General features: G+C 28.0%; 2 protein-coding genes across 4 annotated transcripts; both read right to left on the bottom strand.

Moving 5' to 3' along the window:
- Positions 1-7,297: 7,297 nt before the first annotated feature.
- Positions 7,298-9,143, bottom strand: LOC127245529 (myb-related protein 306-like). Its single transcript, XM_051266480.1, has 3 exons — positions 9,011-9,143; positions 8,538-8,667; positions 7,298-8,169 (listed from the first exon to the last, which is right to left on the bottom strand). The coding sequence occupies exons 1-3, from the start codon at positions 9,141-9,143 to the stop codon at positions 7,299-7,301; spliced, it is 1,134 nt and encodes a 377-aa protein (XP_051122437.1). The 3' UTR covers position 7,298.
- Positions 9,144-21,350: 12,207 nt separating this feature from the next.
- Positions 21,351-26,418, bottom strand: LOC127245692 (mitochondrial uncoupling protein 3). 3 transcript variants are annotated; one of them, XR_007837465.1, is made up of 5 exons: positions 26,036-26,418; positions 24,287-24,928; positions 23,280-23,371; positions 22,541-22,634; positions 21,351-21,580 (listed from the first exon to the last, which is right to left on the bottom strand). XR_007837465.1 is itself a non-coding variant. In XM_051266706.1 (2 exons), the coding sequence occupies exons 1-2, from the start codon at positions 26,393-26,395 to the stop codon at positions 24,386-24,388; spliced, it is 903 nt and encodes a 300-aa protein (XP_051122663.1). In that variant the 5' UTR covers positions 26,396-26,418; the 3' UTR covers positions 23,378-24,385. The 3 variants fall into 3 exon arrangements, 1 of the variants encoding a protein (XP_051122663.1); XR_007837464.1 differs by having other exon boundaries at positions 21,352-21,575; XM_051266706.1 differs by lacking the exons at positions 21,351-21,580; positions 22,541-22,634; positions 23,280-23,371 and having other exon boundaries at positions 23,378-24,928.
- Between the last annotated feature and the right edge of the window lie 36 nt (positions 26,419-26,454).

Here is a 26,454-nt window from a genome sequence, read left to right as displayed (position 1 = left end):
ATATTTGTGCCATTTTCGTTTTTCTCAAATTTTTTCAAACTTCGTTATTTTCATTATGTATTCTTTTGAAAAAAAAAATACTACTATAATTTTTATTTCATCAAATATTTTATAAATATTATTTTAATATTAAATTTAAATTAATTTTTTTAAAATTTATTCAAAAGAAACACATATTTTTTTTGTCTTAAAATAATATAGTCTTATTTTGTTATTTTCGTATGTTTATAATCAATAATTTTATTTTTATTTTTGTAACAATTTCTCATTCTTTTATAAAATTATCCTAATTTTTTCGCGATAATTACGACAAAATAAGGACATTGTTTACTTATGGTGTGAGGGTTATGTCCTAACGTTTGATGCCAAAGAAAGGATGGTTTGAACTTTGAAGGTGAGTTGGTTAGGATGTCATCTGCAGGGATGGATTCGACGGCTGAGATTTTCTCGTCCGAGTCGTTTTGATTTTGGGCTTTAAAGACCGGGCCGGCCCATTAGAGTTTAGGGTGTTTGATCATTTTAGAAAGTTTTTTTTTTTTTTTAATGTTTTAAAGACCGGGCCGGCCCATGAGTATAACTATTCATCCTATTTTTTCCCTCAAAAATATCAAATCAAATACTTATTTTTTATTTTTTATATTATACTAAAAATCAATTTTACATTTAAAACATCACATCAACACCTGTTTATATCACATCATACAACTATTCAAATTCAAAATTTTTACTATTCAAATCTCAACTCAAAATTCTACGTGAAACAACTCAAAAATTCCCACATACATAGTGTGTGTATATATACACACTGGAGCAGAGTTCTGTCCTAAACATCAGTAGTATATGTTATCATCTATTTATTTATTTAAATTGTATACATTTGAGTGACACCGGTAGTATATGTTATCATTTTTTATTTGTTTATTTGTTTATTTTTGAATATTTATTTTTAATTGGGATTGTGATAAATCATATTTAAAATTAATTTTAACAAAGTTTAATTTTTTGAGTTGTAAATGTAGTAGGTGATTTACAATTTTTATACTCTATAAATTAATTGATTACAATGGCTATTGTTCAAAATCATTTATGTTTTAATTTCTAATATAAATTGTAACAATGTCATAAAACATGTGTATATGGTCACCACCTAATGTGACTTATTTTTTAAAAAAAATTAAAAATAAAATATTCAACTCAAATAATACTAAATAATAACACAAATAGTAACTGAATTAGTGTGGTAGAGTGGCTTTTAACTATAGCAAACTCTTGCCAATATTTTTTATATTTATCTCATAAGAAATGATCTGGCACGTAAAATAAAAAATAAAATAATAATAATAACTTCTATATCTATTCAAGATAATAAAGTAAAAAATATTTTAATATTTAATTGAAGGATATTTTTACTAAAAAAAAAAATGAACATATACCTTGTTTAAAAGAAAAATAAGTTATAACACGTGCGAATGAAGCAAATGTGGGACCAACAGTTGGATTGTACAAATGCCTAATTCCTGCCTCCTAAATTATATACCTAAATGTGGTCTGCTGCCCATCTGTACACAAGCAGTATTCCCTGGCCCGAGGTCTCCATCTGTGTGCATCCTTTGCTTGTACTTTTCTCCTCCCCCTCCTTCCGTGCTTCAGAGGATTGTACATTAGCTTCCTGTATGTAAACGATCGTCAGCCGTCAGATAATTTGGACACCCCATGCACCATGGTACCGACGGTGCAGATCCATCTGTTCCCTGGTCATTTTTATTACCAACTACGGTGTAGAAATTATTCAAAATTTTCATTCCAATACAATAGTCTTTTTTACCATTTTTGACCGTCAGATCACAACTTACAACTCTACACCACCACGCCATCTTTCACTGGTATTCTTAAATTATCGTATTTGATGATATGAGTGGGACTGTGGGAGTGTGTAGTCAAATCGTTGGTAATGAATTGGGCAAGGTCAGTACAGACACTGGCGATAAATTTACGTATATTTCGAATATAACTATAGCTCTTTGCAATAGCCAAAAATTGACTTCAAACAGTGCCCTATTCTATACTGAGGATACTGAATGACACAGTTTCCTATATATATTAATTATTACTCTTCTGTCCTGAAAAATTATACTCATTCCGTTTCGTTATACTCTCTCTCTTGCATATAATTTATCCATTACCCTTCTTTCCGTTTCGTACTAATTTATTACTTCATCCATCAACAAAAATTAACACAATTTGGTTTGACACGAAAATTAAAAAAAATAAATACTTTATAAAAAATGTTATAGATAGTTGGAATGTTTTTAAATTTCATTATAAATTAAAGTAAAAATAAAAAATTGTAATATAGTTATTGGTATTTGTTATAAATAAGTGTTGAATAGAAAATAATAATTAAATATTGATTGGTTGACTTTACCAAATTTAGTAATGAGATAAATTTAACAGATTAAAAATAAAAGTGGAAATAAATTTGGCGGATGAAGGGAGTATGTTATTAAAAAAAAAAAAAATAGGGTGTCTTTCTTTTGGTTGAGTTTGAGAAAATTTAGTTTGAGTTTTGTATTAAAATAATGTTTGATGAAATGTTTTATGTGAGGAAAAAATCTATTCCCTCATTTCCATAACAAAATATCTATTTTTTCATTTTAGTCCATCCAATAACAAAATATCACAAATGTGGGTATTTTAGTAATTTCAACATTATTTCTACTACATCCAAATATAATACTAATATTATTAAAACCCCGTGCAAAAAACAAACAGATATTTAGTTATGCGATGGATAAAATATTTTTTTCGAAAAACGCAGAGTCAATAATAAGATTTGAAAAAATTTGTGGAAAGAAATATACCCATAATTATTACACTCGTACTTTAAAATTATCATATATCATTTTTAAAATTAAACTATATAGTTATTTTAATCTTAATATATAATTATTTTATTATATCATAATTTTTTTTACTAATAGATTTTTTAACTACTTACTAATTATATAATATCTAAAATTCAGTGTCCAGCTAAATAAAACAAATTAGTTAGAACGGAAGGAATAATTGATATTTTTTTTGTGTCTCCCATAACAATTAACATCTTTATATTTTGAATAAAATTTATTAAATTAAAATATATTTAAAAAATATAAATCAATTTAATTATATTCGTATTTTTTTAAAAAATTAGTTTATATTAATTATAAATAAATAAAAGTATTTTCTATTTACTTGTACTATAGAAAATTGTATTATCTAATATTCATATTATAAATATATATTCTAATTTTTTAATTATATATATTAAATTTGTTTAAACATATCAATATTATTAATGATATAAAAAATAATAAAATAATAGAGTATCATAACTTAATATTATTAACTAATTAAATTTTATTATCTTAAATACAAAATTACTAATAAAATGAATCAATTATTTTAAAACGAATAAAATATAACTTTAATAGAATATAAAAATTGAAAATAATACTATTATTAATGCTAAGATAGAGTAGATAAAAATAAAATGAAAATATTATGTAAAATTTATTAATAAGTTGAAAAAATTGTAAATAAATATAAAAAATATAGTAACAAAATTATTACTATTATTTGTTGAAATAAATATAATAAAATTATAGATGAATAAAATATTTTACTGTGTATAAATTTAGCAAGATAATCGAAAAAAGAAATATCAATATAATTTTGGCGAACCAAAATTTTTTTGTATAATGTATTTTTCGCTTTCAATGGATTTATAGCTGTTGGCTGATTTATGGGATAAAATTCTTACTCCACCTATGGATAATTTATTTCAGACATATAGATAAAATACATATATATTATTCTTTATTCATGTTAAAAAAATATAAATCATTCCAGTTTTTGTCAGCCTATAACTAATTACATTAATTAATTAGGAAACGTAGTGCAAGATTAGTGTTGGAATTTATATTTTAATTACTCTAATTAATTTAGTTTTCTATTAAAATAAAATGATCATATATATATATATATGCCTTGTTTTTATTTATTTATTATTTTTACCTGAGGGGGTAGGAGGGGGTGGGGTTAGAATTGTAGGCTAAGAAATGTTAGGAAATAATTATTGTCTGAACAAATAAGGGTGTGTTTTTTCTGCCAAAAATAATATTTATATTTTTTAAAGAAACATAGTATATTATATATATTAATTATTTTTATATTATTTATACAATTTCATATTGTATATATATACATATATAAAGTTCCTTTAAGTTATTTTACAAATCAAACACAATTCAGATGATGTTCTACTATGTTGAACACTATTTTATTTGGTGAGAATTTAAGGGTTTTGTTTGCTTTAAATTTTTTTTTTCTTAAAATATATATATAAAAAATAGATCATTGAATACATATTTTATTCAAAACAATATTTTAACCTAGAACGAATCCAAAATCATTACACTATCAATTATGTAATTAGGTCTTTTCGTTTTTAAATTTATTTTTTTATGTTACTAATAATATTAGAGACGAAATTAGTAATGAAATTACGTTAGTTACGTGAACTTTAGGAACGAAATTCCGTTACAAATATACTATTTTTTTTTCCAGTGTTAATGAATGTTACTTTTGGAATTACCACCCTAAGTTATATGTAATCGACTCAATATATACAATATATGGTATTACAATATAAAATATAACATATTATTAAATTATCAGTAGAATATATATTTAAATATAATACAATATATAAACTGTATATAGCATAATATTTTGTGTGTCTTGAATATGTTTATGTCATAACTTAAATATTGCTTATTTTGTAATTAACCAAACTATAAATGTATTGGATATGTCAGGATAACATATTATTATTAGGGATGTCAACGGGCGAGTTCGGGATGGGTTCTGCAGGCCCCGAGTCCCGCCCCGCTAGAAAATATTAGGCTCCGAGACCCGCCTCACTCCGCTTTTACCTGGCCTTAGGATTCGCCCCGCCCCGAATTCTCTGGGTTCGGGGCCAACTCGGCAAACCCGTTTTTTTAAAAAATATATAATAATAAATATTTTTTTAACAATCGAATACTAAAACAAATAGTACTAAAAGCAAAAAAAAAAAAAAAAAAATCTAAAAACAATCAAATATTGATCCATAAAAAAAGATAAATAAATAAATAATATATTTTTATTATATAAATATACATATATTAGATATAATAATTTTAAAAAAATTATTTGGAGTAGACGACTAATTGAATTTTATATTTAAAATTATTTAAATAAATAAATAATATATTTTTATTATATAAATGTACATATATATTAGTTATAATAATTTTAAAAAATTTTCGGGTTCGGGTCCGGGTCCGGATTGGGACGAATTTTTAGTAAAACCTGTAACCCGCCCCGAACTCGGCCGGGTTTAAAATTTTAAATCCACAACCCGCCCCAAAACATATTATTTAGACCCAAACCTGCCCCATTAAGAGCGGGTCCGGGGCTAACCCGCCCCATTTGATATCCCTAATTATTATGCAACCTGTGAAGCAAATTGACAAGATTTGCAAGAATTAGACACACAAATTAAATATAAGAACCGCCATTAACTATACAAGAATGAGTTATTCATACTTTATTAATTAATTTATGAATTATAATTATTAGTTAATCATATGTTATTATTCTCTACCAGAAATAAGTTATTAAGAATGACTTATTCTTTCGGATAGTACTTACTGTCTCCGTTCAGTTCACTACTAGAAAAATATAATATTATTGTAGAAAATTTGTAATGAATTGTTAGAACTTTTACCATAAAATTAAAAAAAGAATTATATGTAATTTAATTGTCGCGGAGTTTCGTAACAATATTTGTTATTTTCTAATTTGTCGCGGAAGTCCGCAACAAACAAAAATTTAATTTATTGTTTCCAAATTTATTGCGGTTTTCCGCAACAATAATTTCAAATAAAAAAAATGTTTATATATTATACACATTTATTTTTAATTTTCAATTTTTATAATTAATTCTATAAAATTATAACGTTACAAAATCTACGAATTTTTATTTTGGAATGTTCAATTACAATGTTTCTATTTCATTAAATACCTTATATTTTTTCATTAATACTTTTATTTTATATCACACTATTACTTTTATACCAAAAAGTAAGAGCAAAAAAGTCATCATACTACTTTTAACTTCTCATTATAATTAAAATATTATTATTTCTTAAATTCCGTGCAACACGAAGTATTTAAAAATAAAATGTAGTATATTATTTGTAAAATATTTGAAGAAAATGACAGATTAAAAAAAATGACACACATGGGTTTGTTTGGTTTTGATTTAAAAAATCTTTTTTGTACTCTTCAGACCGTGTAATTTTCAATAAAAATATAGTATTTCCTCCGCCTCAATACAATAGTATTGTTTACCATTTTTGTCCGTCCCAAAATAATATTCTCATTTTCATAAATGATCACCATAAAACTATCTCTACTATTTCATTATTATTACACAATTGCCACTACTTTTTACCTTAATATACTAACAAGGGCAAAAAAGTCATTTATCCTTACTTTTTACCGACTACTAATATAATATCAATATTCTTTAAATCTCGTGTCCAACACAATAAGACTATACTTTTGGGTCGAATGGGAGTATTATTTTATCTCGTTAAATATTAAACAAAGATATTATTTAAGTCTCTAAAAAAAAAAACACAAACCAATCCTTAACATTATTCCTCAAAAGCGGACTAAGGGATAAACCTTCATAACAAAAATAATATGTCTCACTTATAAATTTATATTTCACAGGAGTCAACAATTTTGCTAGTGGATGACTATGAATAGGAACAATGAGATTCAAATACCAGACGCTTAGACTCTATATTATATTAGATGATATTAAATAACCGTTTCATTTCACCGAAAATTTAAATTTAAAAGAATATAAATTATTTATTTATTTATACATAAATAAATTGAGCACATTATTATCCAAATCCTTACACCAACTAATAATTAATTGCCAGATCAAATTACACTAATAATTAAGGTTTTGCAGATTATTACAATATTGCATACTTGATTTAATTGACCCAACTAAGAATCATAAGCACTCTCGCAACCATTCTTAACCACAAAAACAAAAAAACAAAATAAAATAAAATAAAAGAACCCAGCAACCACAACAACCTCAAACTTTGCTAAGCACACGCTGTAAATTACACTCGACGATCATATCTTCTTCTGATACAGACAATGGAATATTCAATGTAAGCTTCGAATCAGATCACCCCTAAAGCATCCATGGGAGAGCTCAGAATGCTGCTCCAGTAACTGTTCTTGCTATCTCCGGTGGCGGCGCCACCACCGCCGCCGTCGATTCCGGTGCATGACGTGGCGCAGCCAATTGAAGTAGTCTCAGCCGGCAGATCTTCGAAGCCCTCCAAAAAAGTCGGAAGCCTTAAGGAATCATCGTCATCATCTGCAACATTGTAAGAGGAAGGAATAATCATGGGGTTTCCGATGTTGCCCTCATGCAGCTGTAGTGAATTGTCCGTTATGCCCTTGCCCTCGTAGTCCTGGTTTATGTGATCTCTGTTAAGGTTGCTGATGTAGGTGCAGTTTTGGTGGATCACCAGCCCGGCGCCGCCACCGCCGCCTCCGTCGATGAAGTTGAGTATCGACGTCGGCGACTCGAGGGTTCCGGCGGCGGCGGTGGTGGTGGAGAATCCATGGCCGCCTATGATGGAGAGAGTGGTGTCTTTCCTAGGCTTTGTAAGAAATGCCCCTTGCCAAACTTTTAGAATGTCGAGACACGGCGGCCGTGGCGGCGGCGGCGGCGGCGGCGGAGCGGTGGTGGTTGTGGTGGTGGCGGGTTTGTTGATCAACAAATTAGTGTTGTTTGAGGACATTAGTTTCGATTCTCGGACAATTCTTGCCTCGGCCTCGAGCCGGGCACTCTCCCATTGCGCCATGTGGCTAAGGTTCGCGACGTCTTTGGGTTGACCCGACCCGATCAACGGGTGGTTCTTAGGCTTGTGGGTAATCGGGTCGATTCCCATTTTACTTAATCTCTTTTTAAGGTGCGTGTTCCAATAGTTCTTGATCTCATTGTCGGTTCTTTTCGGCAAATGGCTAGCTATGGCGGACCATCTAGTAAAAAAAATCAAAAATAAAATAAAATAAATCAAGATGACCCACAATAATAGAAAGTAAAATGATTGGTGTTAATTAGGTGTTGATTTAAGATTAAAAAAATAAATAAAATAAAATCTATGATTATATATATATTGCGAAGATATGTATTTAAGTTTGAATTATTGTTCCAAAAAGTATATGTGTGATATTGTCAGTTCTGAGAGAGGCTAGAGAGTATATTTATGCAGTGCCCAGATGACACCAATAAATGTAGGATGAAAAAACTCTATACAGTGATTAATCAATTTTGTGTCGGGTACTATTTGGTCCCCCTAGTTCTGATCATCCAAAACCCTTTTTAAATAAATAAATAATTAATTAACCTGTTTCCAAGAAGTGCGTGGAGCTGAATGATGGTCTGTTCTTCTTGCAAGCTGAATTTGCCCCTCTTGATGTCAGGCCTCAGGTAATTAGTCCATCTTAATCTGCAGCTTTTCCCACATCTCTGCAACCCTAAACCCCCAAGTCGATTTTAATTAATTAATTAGCTAGATTTGTTGTTATTTAAAAATATATATTATTATAGCTGAATGTCTGATTATTACATTACACGCAATGTAATATGTAAATTTAACTGTAACGAAGGGCATCACAAAAAACTCAGGGAAAAAAAAAAAAAAAAACTAATAAAATTTGAACACTACTTTTTCAAGAAACGTATACAATTAGGGTTTGCTCCATTTCTTCCTCAAATCACAATACGTACGAGGTTGCATGCATGCGTGGTTTATATTGAAAAATTTCCCTTCATTTTCATTACATATATATATTTAGATATTTGAATGTTTCTATATACCGGCTTTCGGAGGGAGGGCTCGCCAGCTTCCATGGCCGTGCTCTTGGATATACGCCAAGAGCTTCTGGTCCTCCTCCGGCGTCCACGGCCCCTTCTTCACCCCGACCTTATCGCAACACGGTGACCTCCCCATTTTGGCTAAGGGGGGTGGGGTGGGGTGGGGTGGGTACTTATGGGTAGTGTAAGAGATGATGATAGGATGGGGTATATGATATGGTGAGGGTATTATATATAATAAGGTTTTGATTGATATGTAATATATATATATATATAAGATATAGGTATTGTATGTATGTATATTTAATGAAGGAAGAAATAATGGTGTGATGTGTGTATGCTTTGGTGAGAATGTGATTTAGCCATGAAAGGGTGACAACTAACAACTTGTTTTTGGAAACTTGGATTATTTATTATATCCAATGGGATCCTTTTTATGTTTGAAATTTTGTCCATTTTATTTTATTTTGTTAAATTAAATACTGTTGTCTCATCCATGTGTGTTTCATTCATTTTGGTTGTTGAGGTCATCAAATTTATAACTTTAGGGTTTTCAATTTACATATATATATATATATATATGTTTCGGGCCGGACAAATGGGGGCGCCTGCCTATGACCCAATATAAATTGAGGGCCGTTATATATTTATATTATACATATATGTATTATATATATAATTTATTTTACACTACCAAAATATTAGGTTATAATTGCGGTAAAAAAAAAAATCGCAGTTTTAATACAAATTGATGACTTTTTACTAAAAAGTCACGGAAAAATATACGGAACCATTTCTGTGGAATTTTGCTGGTGATTTTTTTTTTTAAGTGGTGACATTTCTGTGATAATAAGTTATAGAATAATACTATGACATTTCCGTGACTTTATATAGCAACAGAAGCTGCAACAAAATTACATTTTCGTAACAATAAATTACAAAATAATACCACACTATTTTTCAACCAATTACCTTATAGTTATTTTTTATTTTAATCTATCTACTCTAAAGTCACGAAAATAAGAAAAATTTTATAGTTGTTTTCGTTACTTATGTTGTGACATTTGATTTTAAAAAGTCACGAAAATTATACTATGACAATATCTGTAATAATTTAAAATGTTGGAAATATTTTGGTTATTTTTTCCGCAACTTAAAATAGTCAAGAAAAATTTTTGTAACAATTTTTGTGACGAAATAGTTAAAAGACACGAAATAGAAATATCTTGAATATTTTTGTTGCATAAGTCGTTACTTTAAATAGTCACGGAAAGTTGTTTATAGCTTTTTCTGCAAATACTACTTACGGAATAGTTAAAATAAAAAGTTGTGACATAAATTTGTTACGAAATTACTTTCTGTAACTTTTAATTATCACATATTAAAATTTGCGACAAATTTCGCAATTGTCAGCCTTTTTCCTAGTAGTGTTATATATTTATTATTAGTATTATTATTATTATTATTTTTTATAATGTAGGAATCGCAGCTGCTACCATTCGTGTCCGCTTTAAGTAAATCCTCGACCGAACTTAACAGTTTGCAAAGTAGATTCGATAAAGCAAATCATACTTAGATGTATCATGTTTAACAGATAAGACCTGAAAGCGTCAGGGTTTGAACCCATTACCTCAGATGTAGCTTGGTGGTGGTGTGATACTATTTTGTAATGGTTGTCAGAGTTTTAATCTTATAGTGTCATAAAAATTTTAAAATTAATTTGTATTTAAAAATGTTTAAAAATTATTTTATTTATATTTTATTATAAATAAAAAAATATACATATATATATTTAGGAACTTCTGTTTTTGTTTTACCCTGAACCTCTCGAAAGTGAGCACCACCATGATGTACATACATATGTGTGGTGGTGTGTGTTTTGGGGTTGTTCAAATTCATAAGGAAAGAAATTGGAAGGATTTTTTTTTTTTTTTAATTGATGGAAAATAAATTAATTAGATTTATTAATTTATTAGTTCAATCATTGGATAAGAGGAAATGAAATCATTTAAGTAAGGGATATTTTGTTGATTGTCTAAACTAGTACACAATTAATTCCATTAGTTTTACAATCATTTGACTAGAAAATTAGATTAGCATTTAGAGATAATTATTAAAATGTAATATATACTCCCTCAAGTATTTGTTTCTTAGGATTTTTGTAGTAAATTAACAAATAATAATATTTTATTAGTTAGTGAAAGTGTGTAAAAAAATTTAATATTTTTGTTCTTTGAATTTAACTTTGACTTTATGTATAAAGTAATTATATTTGTAATAATATATTTGTAATTTAAGTAAAAAAAATATTACTTCCTCTTTTATTTTGTTATATATGCATTTGTTCTTTGCATTAAGTTTAATTAAAAGTAAATAATATTTAATGTACAAAAATACCTTTATTACTTGCGTTTGCTTTTAAGAGTTTATTGGCTGACATTGTTGTAAATATATTGAATTGTCGAATATTTTTATGAAAGATGAATAAAAAAATAGATACAATAATTCGTTGCAAACAACCGAATTTAGATTTGCTTACTTTATATTTTTAAATGAATATATTTTTATGTTATGTATGAAAAAATATATTGATAATATAAATATTTTGTATTGAATTATTGATTTTTTTTGTAAGTGAATAATATATATATATATTGTATTAATTAATGTATATAAATTATTTTTTTATTAATATTTATAGAGAATCGTAGCACTTAAAAACACTAAGTTATCAGCAAACTCCTTATGATCAAGTTAACCGTAGCTTATTATTGTTCTCTTCCATCAAACTATCCCATTAGAACTACAAAACAACTTCATTCATTTGAACAAATTAATTTTTTTATAAGAAAAACATAAAAAGAAAAAATTAAAATAAATGAAAGATTTTATAATGCTATGTAGCTAGGCTAGGACAATATAATTTGTGTAGGATGTGAGTATGATTGAAACGCAAAGACAAAAGGTGTGTTTGTTTTGTGAATTGGTATGAAAGAATATTTTTTATATGACGTATAGAAAATTATGTAGATAATATAAAAATAATAAATGTGTGTAATATATTACTATCTCCGTCCGTCAAATTGATTCTCACTTTTCTTTTTAGTCCGTCCATTAAATTTATCTCATTACTAATTTTATCGAAAGTAACAAATCAATATTTAATTATTATCCTTCATTAAACACTTATTTACAACAAATATTATTAACTTTATTACATTCTTTCTTCATTTAGTTTAATTTCTAACTAAATTTTTAAAAATACCATCGAGTACCTATCACTTTTTCAATAAAATATTCATTTTTTTAATTTTCGTGTCAGGCCCAAATAGATTAGTTTTAACTTTTAATGAACGAAGAGAATAATTTTTTTTGAAAAATTGTGTATGTTATTTTTGTTAAAAAAAAAGCAAAAATAACTCTCTTGTGATTTCGAAACTCAACTTAAATTTTCCTTTTACTTTAAAAATTGCATGACATCTTCTTATACTTTAAAAAATGTTGCATGAAACCACTTTGTGGTTTCGAAACTCAGCATAAATCCCCATTTTACTTTAAAAAATTGTATGACGTTCCCTTATACTTTAAAAAATATTGCATAAAACCCCTCTGCCATGCAAAATATATAGATAAAAAATCATCTTCTTATCACACGAGGAAAGTTTCATGGTGGTAGGGTTTCATGCAATATTTTTTAAAATATAAAGGGTACCATACAATTTTTAAAATATAGAAAGATTTTACAAATCACATAGAAGTTATAAGCAATTTTTTTTTATTAAAAAAAAAAAAAAAAAAAAAAAAAAAAAACCCCAAAGAATTTCTTACATAAAAGCTAGCATAAGCTACTCATATTATTAGAGCAATGCCATTTACAGGGAGTGGTACGGTAATTCCCCGTGGGGTCACTGTCCTAACGATTCCCTGTACGATCATTCAATGTCGCATTCATTCACTCAAATACGTTTTCTAACTTTTTAAGTAGCGCTTTTATGTTACATTATAATTATCTACCTTATGTTACCTTTTATTTTCAGTTTGTTTGGTAGTATTTCCAAATATTTGTTATTACTATTAAATTACAATAAATTTCTTCTTCTGTTTTTATTTTTTTCTCTTGACAATATATTACTAAATATTATTTAGCATATAAAAAATTAAATCAAACATAATTTAAAATCTTACTACTCTCAAAACGCACCAAACTACCAAAATGCAACCAAAACAATTTTTTTTTTTTTTTCTATTTTTTACTATGAAATTTTTGCAATATAATTCTCTATGAAATTATAATATTTTATCTTATAAAACTTCATATTTCAATTGTTGCATCAGCCAAATAAATAAATAACTTTTACCCCGAAGTGGTTGCTGGAGCTGGTGAACAATTCTTTTTTCTCCTACCCGTCAGTCACCTGCTACACATAGTTCGCCTAGTGTGACTTTTTCGTCGGGCCTGGTTTGCAGGGTATTAGGTTCGGCTGGAGGTTTACCCAGTGCGCATTTTCGGATAGCGGCTGCGGGTTCCCACGTCATCCAAAAATAATAATAATAATAATAATAATATTGAAAAATACAGACATTACAAATAAACAAAAAAATTAATAAAAATTGTTTAGTTGGGAATTGGAATTAAATTTGAAAATAATACCAATTTGAAAACCAGGAATTTCAAACAAATTCTAATTAACATTTCCATCTAATTGGCTATATTAAATGTACATACATATATTGATGACACCTATGTGTGTATATTATAGAAATTTTATAAAAAAATTTTTTTTGTCAACAATCGTTATAACACTAATATTTATTTTTTAGATCACAATATATATATATATATATAGAGAGAGAGAGAGAGAGAGAGAGATCATTCTCTTGTACTTACAAAACCTAAATTTTAACTATATATACAAACAGATGGAGTCAGTCTTTATTTACTCAAAGTTTGAAATTTTTATTACATCAAAAAAATTAAAACAATATGTATATACATTTGTGACTGACAAATTTATTTAAATAATAAAAATAAAATTTATTAATTCCACAAACAGTTGGAGATATACGGAAGCCAGATATATATTAATACAGTAAACTTTTTACCTTTTTATTCTGATTAGAATAACTGTTACTTTGAGTTCAACAGCACAAAGCTGTTTTTATTTTACTATTCATAATTCAATGCATAATCTTTTATTTATATATATATATATATATATTTCTTCTGTCAGTCGGTAATTTATTTATTTTGTTTTATTTGGACGTCCACTGCAAAATATCCACTACTATAATTTAATATATTTACAATAATATTGTATACAACAAACTTTTTAAGAAAATAAACAATTAGTTACATAGTAACTATTGGTTTATTAGCTTAATGTTTTTGGAAGAATTTATTTTTGTTTGGAATTTTGGATTTTGAGTTGGGATTTGAATAATAAAAATTTTGAATTTGAATAGTTGTATGATGTGATATAAATAAGTGTTGATTTGATGTTTTGAATGTAAAAATTGATTTTTAGTATAATATAAAAAAATAAAAAATATGTTTTTGATTTGATATTTTTTTGGGGAAAAAAAAGGGATGAACAGTATATTCTAAATTCAATCCCCCGAACAAACACACCCCAAGTATGTTGGGTAAAGAAAATTCGATAATATAAAAAATAATATTTTGTATTAAATTGTTAACTTTTTGTAAATGAATAAAGTATATATATATTATATTAATATAAATATATATGATATTTTTTATGATATTTATAGTGAATCTTACCAAACAATATATGGAGTGAAGTCAAGTTAACTAACCTTATTTTCACTCATTGATGAATTCTATCTCCACAATGGTTTTGCATATTTAGTACTTTCATTTCTCTAAAAAAAAAAAATATAGTCTTATTGTGTTGAGCACGGGATACGATTACAAGTCCAACCCTTACATCATTACAAGACCATCTCTTACGGAACAATTCTTTTATTTTATTTAATTGTTTGATTGTGTGTCCATTGCAAAATTGTGGTGTATAATTTTTTGGCAGAAAAAGTAGATACAAATTAAAATAAAATTTGTACGTTTGTGTCAATCACTGATTGTATCGCTCAGGGTGTGTTTGTGTGTGGGTTTGAGTTTTGTAGTTTTTAATAATAAAAAGTTAAATTTAAATAGTTATTTGATGTGATATAAATATATATTTATTTGATATTTTGAATGTAAAATAAATTTATAGTATAATATAAAAAAAATAATTTAATTTAATATTTTTGGAATAAAAAAAGAATATGAATAATTAAAAATACTCTCTCCGTCCACTAAAAATAGTCCATTTTGGTCCGGCACAAAGTTTAAGAAAAATTAATATTTTATTGAAAAAGTAATATGTAGTTTGAGGTATTTTTGAAAATTTAGTTAGAAATGAAAGTAAATGAAGAGAGAGAATGTAATAAAGTCAGTGATATTTATTGTAAATAAGTGTTGAATGAAGAATAATAATTAAATATTGATTTGGTGACTTTGTCAAAATTAGTAAAGTGAGAAATTGAGCGGACGGACTAAAAGGAAAGTGAGAATAAATTTTGCAGACGAACTAAAAAGAAATATAGGAATAAATTTAGCGGACGGACTAAAAAAGAAATTGAGAATAAATTTTACGGACGGATGAAGTATATCCTAAACCCACAAAAGAACAAAAATTAGGAAGTGTTTACTTGTGAGGATTTGATTTTGGATTTTGACTTTTGAATAGTAAAATTATAAATTGAAATAGTTGTTTGATGTTATAAAAATATGGGTTGATGTAATATTTTGAATGTAAATTTAGATTTTAGTGTAATAAAATAAATAAAAAATGAGTATTTAATTTAATATTTTTAGAGAAAAAAAAATTAAAATACAAAGACCGGTAGTGTTTTTTCACTGCTCCAACAGTATATATTTTTGAGGCTTTTGAATTTTAACCTATAAAAAAAGACACTTTGCAAACTATTTCTTTGATTTTTTAATAAATAATACTTCCTCCGTGCTAAAAGTATAATCTTATTATATTAGACATAAAATTTAATGAATATTGATATCATATTAGTAGGAGATAAAAAATATGGATAAATTATTTTTTGATCATGTGAGTATATTAGTATATAAAGTATTGACAATTGTATAATAATAATAAAAAAGTTTTACAGTGATATGAATAGTGTATGAATAGTTTTACAGTGATATGATTATTTATGAAAATGAACTATTATTTTAAAATGAACAAAAATAGTAAACAAGACTATTATATTGCTACGGAATTAGTATATTTTATTTGTCATAATTAAAAGTATAGTGACAGAATCAGCATATGAACATTAGACGCAACACTGTCCAATCAATTGATTCTTTTATAGTTTAATTTTAATTTAAAATTTTTTGAACTATCATCTTTCAGTTGGAATTCACAATTTAATTTTTTAAAAATAATAGAAAAGTAAAAAAATATAGAAACATGAAAAATAAATAATATTTTACACTTAAGGGTGGGTTTGTTTGGGGATTGGATTTTCAATATACTATTTATTCTATTTTTTCTCCCCAAAAAAATATCAAATCAAACACCTATTTTTTATTTTTTATATTATATTAAAAATTAATTTTATATTCAAAAAATCACATCAACACCTATTTATATCACATCATACAACTATTCAAATTCAAATTTTTTACTATTTAAATTTCAACTTAAAATCCAAATCCCAAACAAACACAGAAACATAAAATTGGAGGTTTGGATTTCAGTTACCCCCAACCTCTTAGTAGATCCGTACATGTCAAAGGCATTTTTGATATTTTTTAATAACTAAAAAATAATAATATTTTATTAATTAATAAAAATATATAAAATAATTTTAATATTTTTATTATTTATATTTTATTATAAATTAATTATTTATATAATATTATATTTATAATTTATGAAAGGTATTTGATATTAATATTCAATTATTTTTACTGCAATAAGAAAGAGATATTTTTCGTGGAATCAACAAAAATGATATAAATGATATTTTTAATTGTGATGGAAGAAATATAGTACTTATAATACCCTTGTTTGTTTTGGTGTGGGATTAAATAATTTAAATTTTATTTAAATATAATTTATATAATATTTTATTAAAAAATACTCCCTCCGTTCAGCTAGAAAGTATACATGTTTCTATTTTGGAACGTCCAATTACAAAGTAAACATTTCATTAAATACTTTACTTTTTTCCATGAATACCCCTACTTTACATCACATCATTACTTTTACACCAAAAAGCAAGAACAAAAATATAATTACACTACTTTTAACTACCCACTATAATTAAAATATTATTATTTCTTAAACATCGCGCCAAAAATAATTGTATACTTTTTTTGTGGACGGAGGGAGTATTTACTAACAATAGTATAGTGTAAAATAGTGATTTGAATTTGAAATCTAAACAAAACACTTTTAAAATAAATAAATTAAGCTTTGAAACACAAACAACCACACATGTAATAAAAGTATCACACCGGGAGGTCATGGGTTCAAATCTCCGATGCTTTAGGTCATCTGCCTTTCATGGTTCACTTAGTTTGAATTTCTCGTCGGGCCTAATTTGTAGGGTATTAGGTTCGGCCGGGGGTTTACCCAGTGCGCACTTTCGGGTAGCGGTTGCGGATTCCCACGTCATAAAATTAAAAAAAAAAAAGTATAACTTGCCTTATTCTATGCAGTATTGAAAAAAATGAATATTTTATTGAAAAATGATAGATAATTGAGGGTATTTTTGAAAATTTAATTAAAAAGTAAAGTAAATAAACAAAGAGAATATAATAAACTTAGTGGTATTTGTTGTAAATAAGCATTGAATAGAAGATAATAATTAAACGTTGATTTGTTAACTTTGACAAAATTAATAATGAGACAAATTTAATCCAATGACTGAAAAGGAAAGTGAGAATAAATTTAACTGAAAAATAAATTATATCTTTATTAAAAATAACAATACTGTATAATAACTTTAGAGTGTGGTCGACCTTTTTATTCATTTTATTATTAATAATTATGTATCATAATTAGATCGTACGGTCAAGGCATATTCTATATTGATAACCAGTCGATCATATATATATATATATATATATATAGTATTGATTATTTTATCATTATTGTTTACTGTCATATATTAATTGTACGTATATATGTGTGTGATATATTGTTTTATTATAAATTATACGATGCTACTTAAAAAATAAAAAAAATGTAAAATATTACAAAGCTAATATTTCCCTTTCTATATTCATTTTATCATTATAGTTATATAATATGTTAAATATTTATATATAAAGATTAATCTAAAACGTATGATATACTGTTAATTTGTTACTGAATTAATATTATCGATAGATATATTTTTTATACATATATTGATACAAAATTATTATTGTTGTATACATATATGATAAATGCAAATGTGTGTATATATTTATAGCAGCTGTAAGTGATATTTATGAATATATATATATATATAAATAAATAATGAATATTGTATAGTAACAAAATTCAAAAAGTAATAATAATAAAAAAATAAAAAAAAAACACAAAATGCTAGTTTTAGTCTTTTAATCTATGACAGAAAATGAATATGACATTATAAATTATAATTAAATTCCAATTCCATGTAAGAATTTATAATATTTGTATTTGATGTTGGCAATCAAACATGCCCTTAATCAATGCCTTGATGATTAAATTGTTTTAAATACAACTTTTATAGCAGATTTATTGAGAGTAAATAGTGTTCGTAACAATTAGTTGTCGACATGTAATAAAGATTTTTATTATTTTTGGTACAGAACAGTAATTAATTGTTGAGAGAAATGGGACCCAACTTATCGATAGTTGTTTGTGTCTTAACATATTTTTGAAATATATTACTACTATATAATCCGATATTTCCTGTCTGGTTTTTAAAATTTTATAATTGTTTTATTTACACAAATTATCAATTTATATATAAGTTGGGAAAACAAAAGTTATGAAACATAATACTTTTTCCCTCCCAAAAACTATAGTCTGGGTTGTATTTGACACAAAATTTAAGAAATATTGATATTATATTAGTAGTGGATAAAAAGTACAGGTAAAACAATTTTTTGTCCTTGTAAGTGTATTAGTGTAAAAAGTAGTAGTAATTGAAAAAGTAAAGATAATTTTACAGTGATATGATTATTTATGGAAATAAGATTATTGTTTTGAAACGGACAAAAATGATAAATATGACTATTGTCGAGACAGAGAAGGTACTTTATTTATAGTTAAAGAAAAAATTAATAAAATTAAAAATATAACCGCTATTTTTCATTCCAAACATTAACAGTTAGTCTTCGTTTCTTAATATATATATATATATACTATATCCTATATCCTATATCCGTTTGAATTCAAAATAACATTTATATATATATTCTCTTAGTCCTAATTCAAAATAACATTTTTATCATTTTTGTATGTTCTATCTATTTTTTATTTTAGAAAAAATAATTATACATTAATACCAAAATATTTTTAACTTTTACTATTTAAATTGCAAACACTCTATTACACATTCAATTATTTTATACATAAAATCAAATTACAAAAACATAAAAAACTCTTCACACTTTTACTACTCATAGTGTTGATTTGACCGATCAGAATATGTTATAAAAATAAACATCATATACACTATACATATACTATGTTATAATACAGTATATATTATATTATGTAGAAATATACATTGTTTTTTTTTTTTATAACATATGTTGATTCGGTCGAATAAACACCAACGCCCATATATATATATATATATATATATTATATTAACACTCCATTTTATATAAAAAAAATTAAGTCCAAAAACCTAATCTACATCAAAATACTAACACTATATATTCTTCGTTAAATAATACTTCCTTCGTCTCATATCTATATATCCATTTGTTTTTTCACAAAATTTTAGAAATATTAGTATTATATTAAAATAAAGTAGAAATAAAGGTAAAAAAACTAAATTAACCCTATCAGTATTGTACGATACTCCCTCCGTCCAGTCAGAAAGTATACATATTTCTATTTTGGGACGTCCAATTACAAAGTAACCATTTCATTAAATACCCCATTTTTTCCACAAATACCCCTACTTTACATCACATCATTACTTTTATACCAAAAAAAATAAAAGCAAAAATATCATTTTATTACTTCTACATATCCACTGTAATTAAAATATTATTATTCCTTAATCTCCGCGCCAAAAGTAATTGTATACTTTTAGCTTGGACGGAGGGAGTATAAAGGTAATGACATGACATTTGTATAATATATTGTAAATTAGAAAGGTATTCGTAATATTAGGTAGATGGTACAATTAATAAAAAAAAAATTAATACTCTGTTATGAAACAGATCAAAATAAAAAAAATAGATAGATTGTTAACGAACGAAGGATGAAGTAATAATATACAAATGTTTTACTATTAAACTAAAATGGTGGCGTTGACGCTTAACATTGACGTCAGTTGATCGGGAGTAGCTCTTGGAGTTGTTTTAAAAATTAAAATATCTTTATGTGAGAATTTATGAACACAAAATGCAATGTAATGGGTCTTGGCTGGATTAGATGTGACATAAATAATGATGGGCCATAGTGAAGAATAAATTTCAAGAATCAGACTGAAATTACATGCCAAAAATATAAAATAAATAATGGTTGTTAGAACAGCCATGAAGTTTCCCATGAAGCAAGTGGGAAACTAATTTTAAATTAAACACTAAATATGACATTTATTGTAATGTAGGGCAGGGCCACTATTAGGTGATCATGAAATGAAGTATTCGTGCATAACTTTATTTTATTCAATTTTTATTTTACATTACAATATAAGTATATCATATGATTTGATTGGTGTCTTTCAAGTGTCAACTCCTAAAAATACTGTGTAAAATAAATCACACTGCATGTGCTATTCATATCACTTAACTACTCATTTAAAGAGATTAAATGATGATTTTTAGAGTGTTTGTTGCACTATTCAATAGCAGCATTTACGATTCCAATCATATTTAATTTCGTGCTTAAACTTATCAAATATATATATATTTGTAAAAAAAAAAGACCTTCAAAATTAAATATTACTCCCTTCATCCTAAATATTTTGCGTTTATTGTAATAGAATATAATTAATAGATAATTAAGAAGTATATTAGTAAAAATAATTATAAATTAAAATTAAAATAAATAAATAGTTTAATTAAAATTAAGAAAAATTATAAAATTTAAAATTTAAAATGCGATTAAAATGCATAATTATATTTTAAAAATATAAATGACAAATTATATAATAGAAAATAAGAACAAATTATGTGGAGGAGCCAGAGTAAAATGGTATGATGAGATTAGAATCAAATTCTGAGAATTCAGAATGAAAACAGTTTATTCTGACCTGACCTCTCTGTCGTCTGTGCTTAAATTTGGCAATATCCCTCCACTGGACAACCATGAGATTTCCACATCTGCTCTAGAAAAAGAAAACGAATGGAGACAAAAAAAAAAAAAAAGAAAAAAAAAAGGTCTGAATAATACAAATATTCTGTATTCTTTGAGCAAATGCAGATTTGGATGCAGTCTCTATGCTATCTTGCGGTTGAAACATTCTTTTCATGACAGAAGAGTACATCTTTTTCTTGGGCGAATAAATCACATATCAGTTCCAATTTTCTCTAACTATTTTGAATAATTCAGCTAATCTAATTGTGCCTCGAAATTTACAAAAAAAGAAACACCCTTTTGTTTGAATGATGAGCAGTGTGTGTTTCTAATTCTAATGCTGGATGGATAATTAAAGATAATAATATGCAATAAACCTTTTTCATGAGTAATATAGGGCCATGTAATTCACTTATGCACAGGTAAATAGAAAACAAAAAAAAAACAATTGAGTTTGGAGAGGAGTAAATGTAAATTGAGTGTTCGTTGTGCAGTGAATAACTTTCCAGTTCAGAAAATGGTACCAGAAATCAGAGCCTTATTTACTAGCACAGGTTAATGAAGGTATCAGTTTCCACTGGGCAGATGGATTAAAAACAAAATACTATTTCAATTTCCAAACAAGGCAGAAAACAAATTCCTATGTTTTTCTGCGATTAATAATGTGGCCAGGAGATGTCCACGTTTAGCAACCGTTATCATCACAACATCATATATCAATGGAATTACCACAGCACGTTTTTCAGACATCAAGAAAAATAAAATGGATAAACTGAAGTTCAGAGACATGATTACATGAACTGATGAACAAGTACCAGCTAAGTATTATCCTTGATGTTTTATAAATGTTAATGGAGGATTATTTCAATAAACATAATTCCAAACAGGTTATCTTAGAACCCAAAAACAAACATGGAAAAGGGATATGCACGTAGTGGGGAGGGGGTACAGCGCGTGAATTAATTACACATAATGGAAATTTAAAACTTACCTTGGGAATGGTTGGTGATGAACATTTGCAAATCCCTTAATTTCCCACCAACTGAGTAGCAATGGATGTAATACTGAAGATAAATGCTACTTTTCTGCATGGAAAAGTATTTCAGAATTAAATGATATGAAAAGGGAAGATTATGAGCATGCATTTGTGTCTCCTGCAACAGAAATCAATCAGCCATGAAAGCCAAATAAATGTACACGCATGCATTTCCAGTAAATTCTAAAGTGGAAAGTTATTGTTTAACTGTGAAATGTGGATGCTGGCAGTAACAGTCAATTTTGATAGAAGAAAAATGAAAAAGAATCCTAATATCCAAATGCATAAATGAAAGTTATTGTTAACTTCAATCATTGATGCCTTAAACCCAACACATCATCACATAAAATCTATCATCACCAGGCGTACAGCTCCTGCAGTTATGAGAGACCCTAAGAATCAATCAGACACAAGTTTCAATAGTAAAAATTTCGTACCCAAATTTCTCCATATGCAGGCCATCATTTAATGTTCTTCTAACATTTATTATTTCTATATTCTTGCAAGTTTCATCTAGCCCTGATAGCTAGCTCACCAGAAGTTCCTTCAAACAGATTCATATGACAAGACTGAAGGGCCAAAAGCATAAATGATTTCAGCAATGTCGGTTTTAGTTGCTACATATTAGCAACTTGATATGTTTCACAAGACCCACAAAATAGGATAAGAAAAACTGTGTTTCCAAAATACTTACATACTGACAGCAAATCTTGAAGCCTTCCAGTTCCCAAATGAGATGTCCAATCCATAAAATAGGAATAACCAAGAAACTGTAGTGCATGCTTTCTAGAAAGAGCAATTTTAGTTTTATTAGGTCCAGTAAGCATGCAAATGGTCTGAAAACAAATCAACAAAGCCTGACATAATCCATGCTGTAGTCTTATCCACTGTAGAAATTGATAAAAGGGTAACCCCACACATTAAGCTTAAATGCCATCACCATATAAATTGACTTTCTGCACATTAAGAATCTAAGAAAATGCTACGGTTATACCTAAGGAGGGGTGCATTTGGTTAACCTAATAGTACCGGCTAATAAAAGAACTTTAACTCAACATGAGCAAAAAGTACAGAGAAATGATAAACACACAGCTAGAATGCACAAGGATACTCATTAAAATCATAGAATTTAAAAGGAATTTACAAATTATTCACAGTTCTACTAGGAGATACAAAGAGCATAACAAACAGCTTTATCTCTCAGCCACAATCTCACCATAACACATTTAAGTCAGAAATATGTTCCATCTTCCATGTTTATTGCACGAAAGTTACTGCTATAAACAATTATATGTGAAACTGAGATAAATTTTCAAGAATCCAATAAGAACAAAGAGTTAATCAGCAAAATTACATGTGGAACTGAGATACACTTTCAAGTATCCAATCAGAAAAAAAGTTTCAGCAACAATCGGAGCAATACTCAAAAGGAAATCAGTTATAAGAACGGAAATCAGAGAATTACGAAATATTAAGTTGAGCCTGTAAAAATGTCATATTTATGTACGTGCGTATGAGATACTGCACCAATTTGTCCAGAATACTATAAGATTGGGCACATGGGACAGATGAAATTAGCTTTGGAACTAAAGTGTCACAAGTTGTGGCATCTGCAATTCTTACCACTCACTAGCAACTGAAAAAAAGAGCAGGTAAATTCAAAGGCAACAATTAAAATAGCTCTGCTGAGTAATTTCATACTGAATGAGAATGACGATCAATGCAATCAGGAATTACTACAAGACTTCATAGAAATATGCCAGGCCAGCTGTTCAGGATATCCCCCATCAGATTAACTAACTAAAAGGATTGCAGGCCAGAAAAAACTCGCAATTTCTCGTAGGATACCCAGAAAACAAACTGCCAAGGACCAAGTCTTGCCCAAGTAGGAAGGAATCCTTTCCAAAGTGCCCTCAAGCCCTCAATCCGGACAGTCTTCACAAGACAATCATAGGAGTTCCTATATTTAACCTTTGTTTCCTTCCCAGAAGCCTGATTCATCATTCTAGTCTTAACAACATCAGCAGGACAACTCAATGCAGTAGCTGAAAGACCAGATATGAGGGAAGATAGAGTGTGACCATAAATATTATCATTACATATCTGATATTTCAGAATAAATCTTTTGGCATGATCATAACAAGCTAACTCTCCCATGTTCACCAAAAATGCTCTTTGGACATTTGGGGAAACACCTTTCCAAAGTCCTAGAAAACCTTCATCATGAATGATCTTTTGTAGGGCATCAAACAACCCTGAGTATCGTGGCTGGAGACCTTGGCTGACCATACGGCCATCTGCTTGCATCCTTACTTTGATCAGATCAGCAGGGCTTGCAATTACCTATGCTAAAAGGCCAAAAAACATCAACAAACAAAGCAAATCTAGGAACTTAATTAGAACAAGGTTTGAAATATATGCAACATCATTACAACATGAAGTAAAAATGAAATCACAGATAATAGCGCAGGCCCATTCCAACAATCATAAACCAAGTTTCAGCCAGTCAATGCACAAACAACACTTGTAAAACCAACACATAAATTGAAAATACTTCCTCTTCATAGCACATGATAGTGGGTTGCAAAATCATGGTAATGGACTATTGGTGGTTCAAAAAACATCAGTTCCTAGGACATACCAGTATGTGGAGGACCTAGCCCCATTCTTGCTAAAGAAGAATCCGATGATGAGAGAAAAGAATGCATTCTGTTGTTTAACAGCTTGAGGTGTTTGAGGGAGATTACAATCCTTCTATGAAAAGCACCAGGATGCCAGAATCATGCTTTTCAATTGGGGTCGCTTAAAAAATACTTCATAATGAATATGAAACTGCTATGGTAGATGAAAATTATTGTGTATAACATCCCTTGTAGTGAATCAAAGTAAACAATTCAATACGCAACTTCTTGGTTGAATGATTTAATTAGTTCTCCTGCCAATCAAATACGAAATTTCAAATCCCCAAAATCAAGAGGAAAAACAAGTTGGCATTACATCAATAAAGTTCAATGCTCCAAACAGCCTTTCCAGATGAGATGCCACATATAGGTAATAACATTCTTGTTGCGGCCATTGCTCCCTTAGTTATCATACTACACGTTGGAAGGAAAATCTTTGAAATTCGTATTGCAAACAAACAACTTCTGGTCCAATGTTCTGCACCACATAATCTCTAGCTTAGCCCCACTTAAAGTTTACCCCACAGCTCTGCCATATAAGTAATTATTTTATTGTATGGGTAGATTATATTAATAATCGTGTGGTTACTACTCCGCCATATCTCGGTTAGCAGTGGAATTCAAACAAAACCAGTAATCGAAAAATCTAGTTATACCAACAAATTACTTTCTACCTTAAGAATTCCAAAATCAAATTAACCAAGGAGCAGGCTAAACCACATCTGTAACAAAATAAAAGAAGGCAAATTATTAAAAGATGGATAAACACCTGAGCAACAGCGCCAGAAATTCCACCAATTGCCGCTTTGCTGAAAAAGGAAGGTGAATCGCCAGACGATCGTAAGAAAAAGCTCCTCAAATGCTCGTAGCCTACGATTCGGACCGGTGTGTAAAACATGTGACGGAAAATAGCAGGAGTTAAACCTTTGTACATCCCTAGAACACCGTCCTTGCGAGCGATCTCTAGGGTAATTCTGAAAGCGGAGGTCGGGTGAGCTGACTGCAACGACTCCCCGTGAAGCTGCATCCGTGTCTTGACCAGGTCGATCGGAAATGTCGTCGTCTCTGCAACCATAGCGGAGAGTGACGTCAGCAGCATTTTCTTGACGTCACGATCGGCGCCAGCCATTGTCGTACTGAACCGACCACTACAGTATGTTACAGCACTAAATGGGTCTTTCGCTCCAC

This window comes from Andrographis paniculata, unplaced genomic scaffold (assembly GCF_009805555.1).
Source record: "Andrographis paniculata isolate CXL003 unplaced genomic scaffold, ASM980555v1 Contig22END, whole genome shotgun sequence".
NCBI classification, from domain to species: Eukaryota; Viridiplantae; Streptophyta; class Magnoliopsida; order Lamiales; family Acanthaceae; genus Andrographis; species Andrographis paniculata.
Note: the sequence above shows the minus strand (reverse complement) of the source record. Positions and strands in the feature narration are given on the sequence as shown.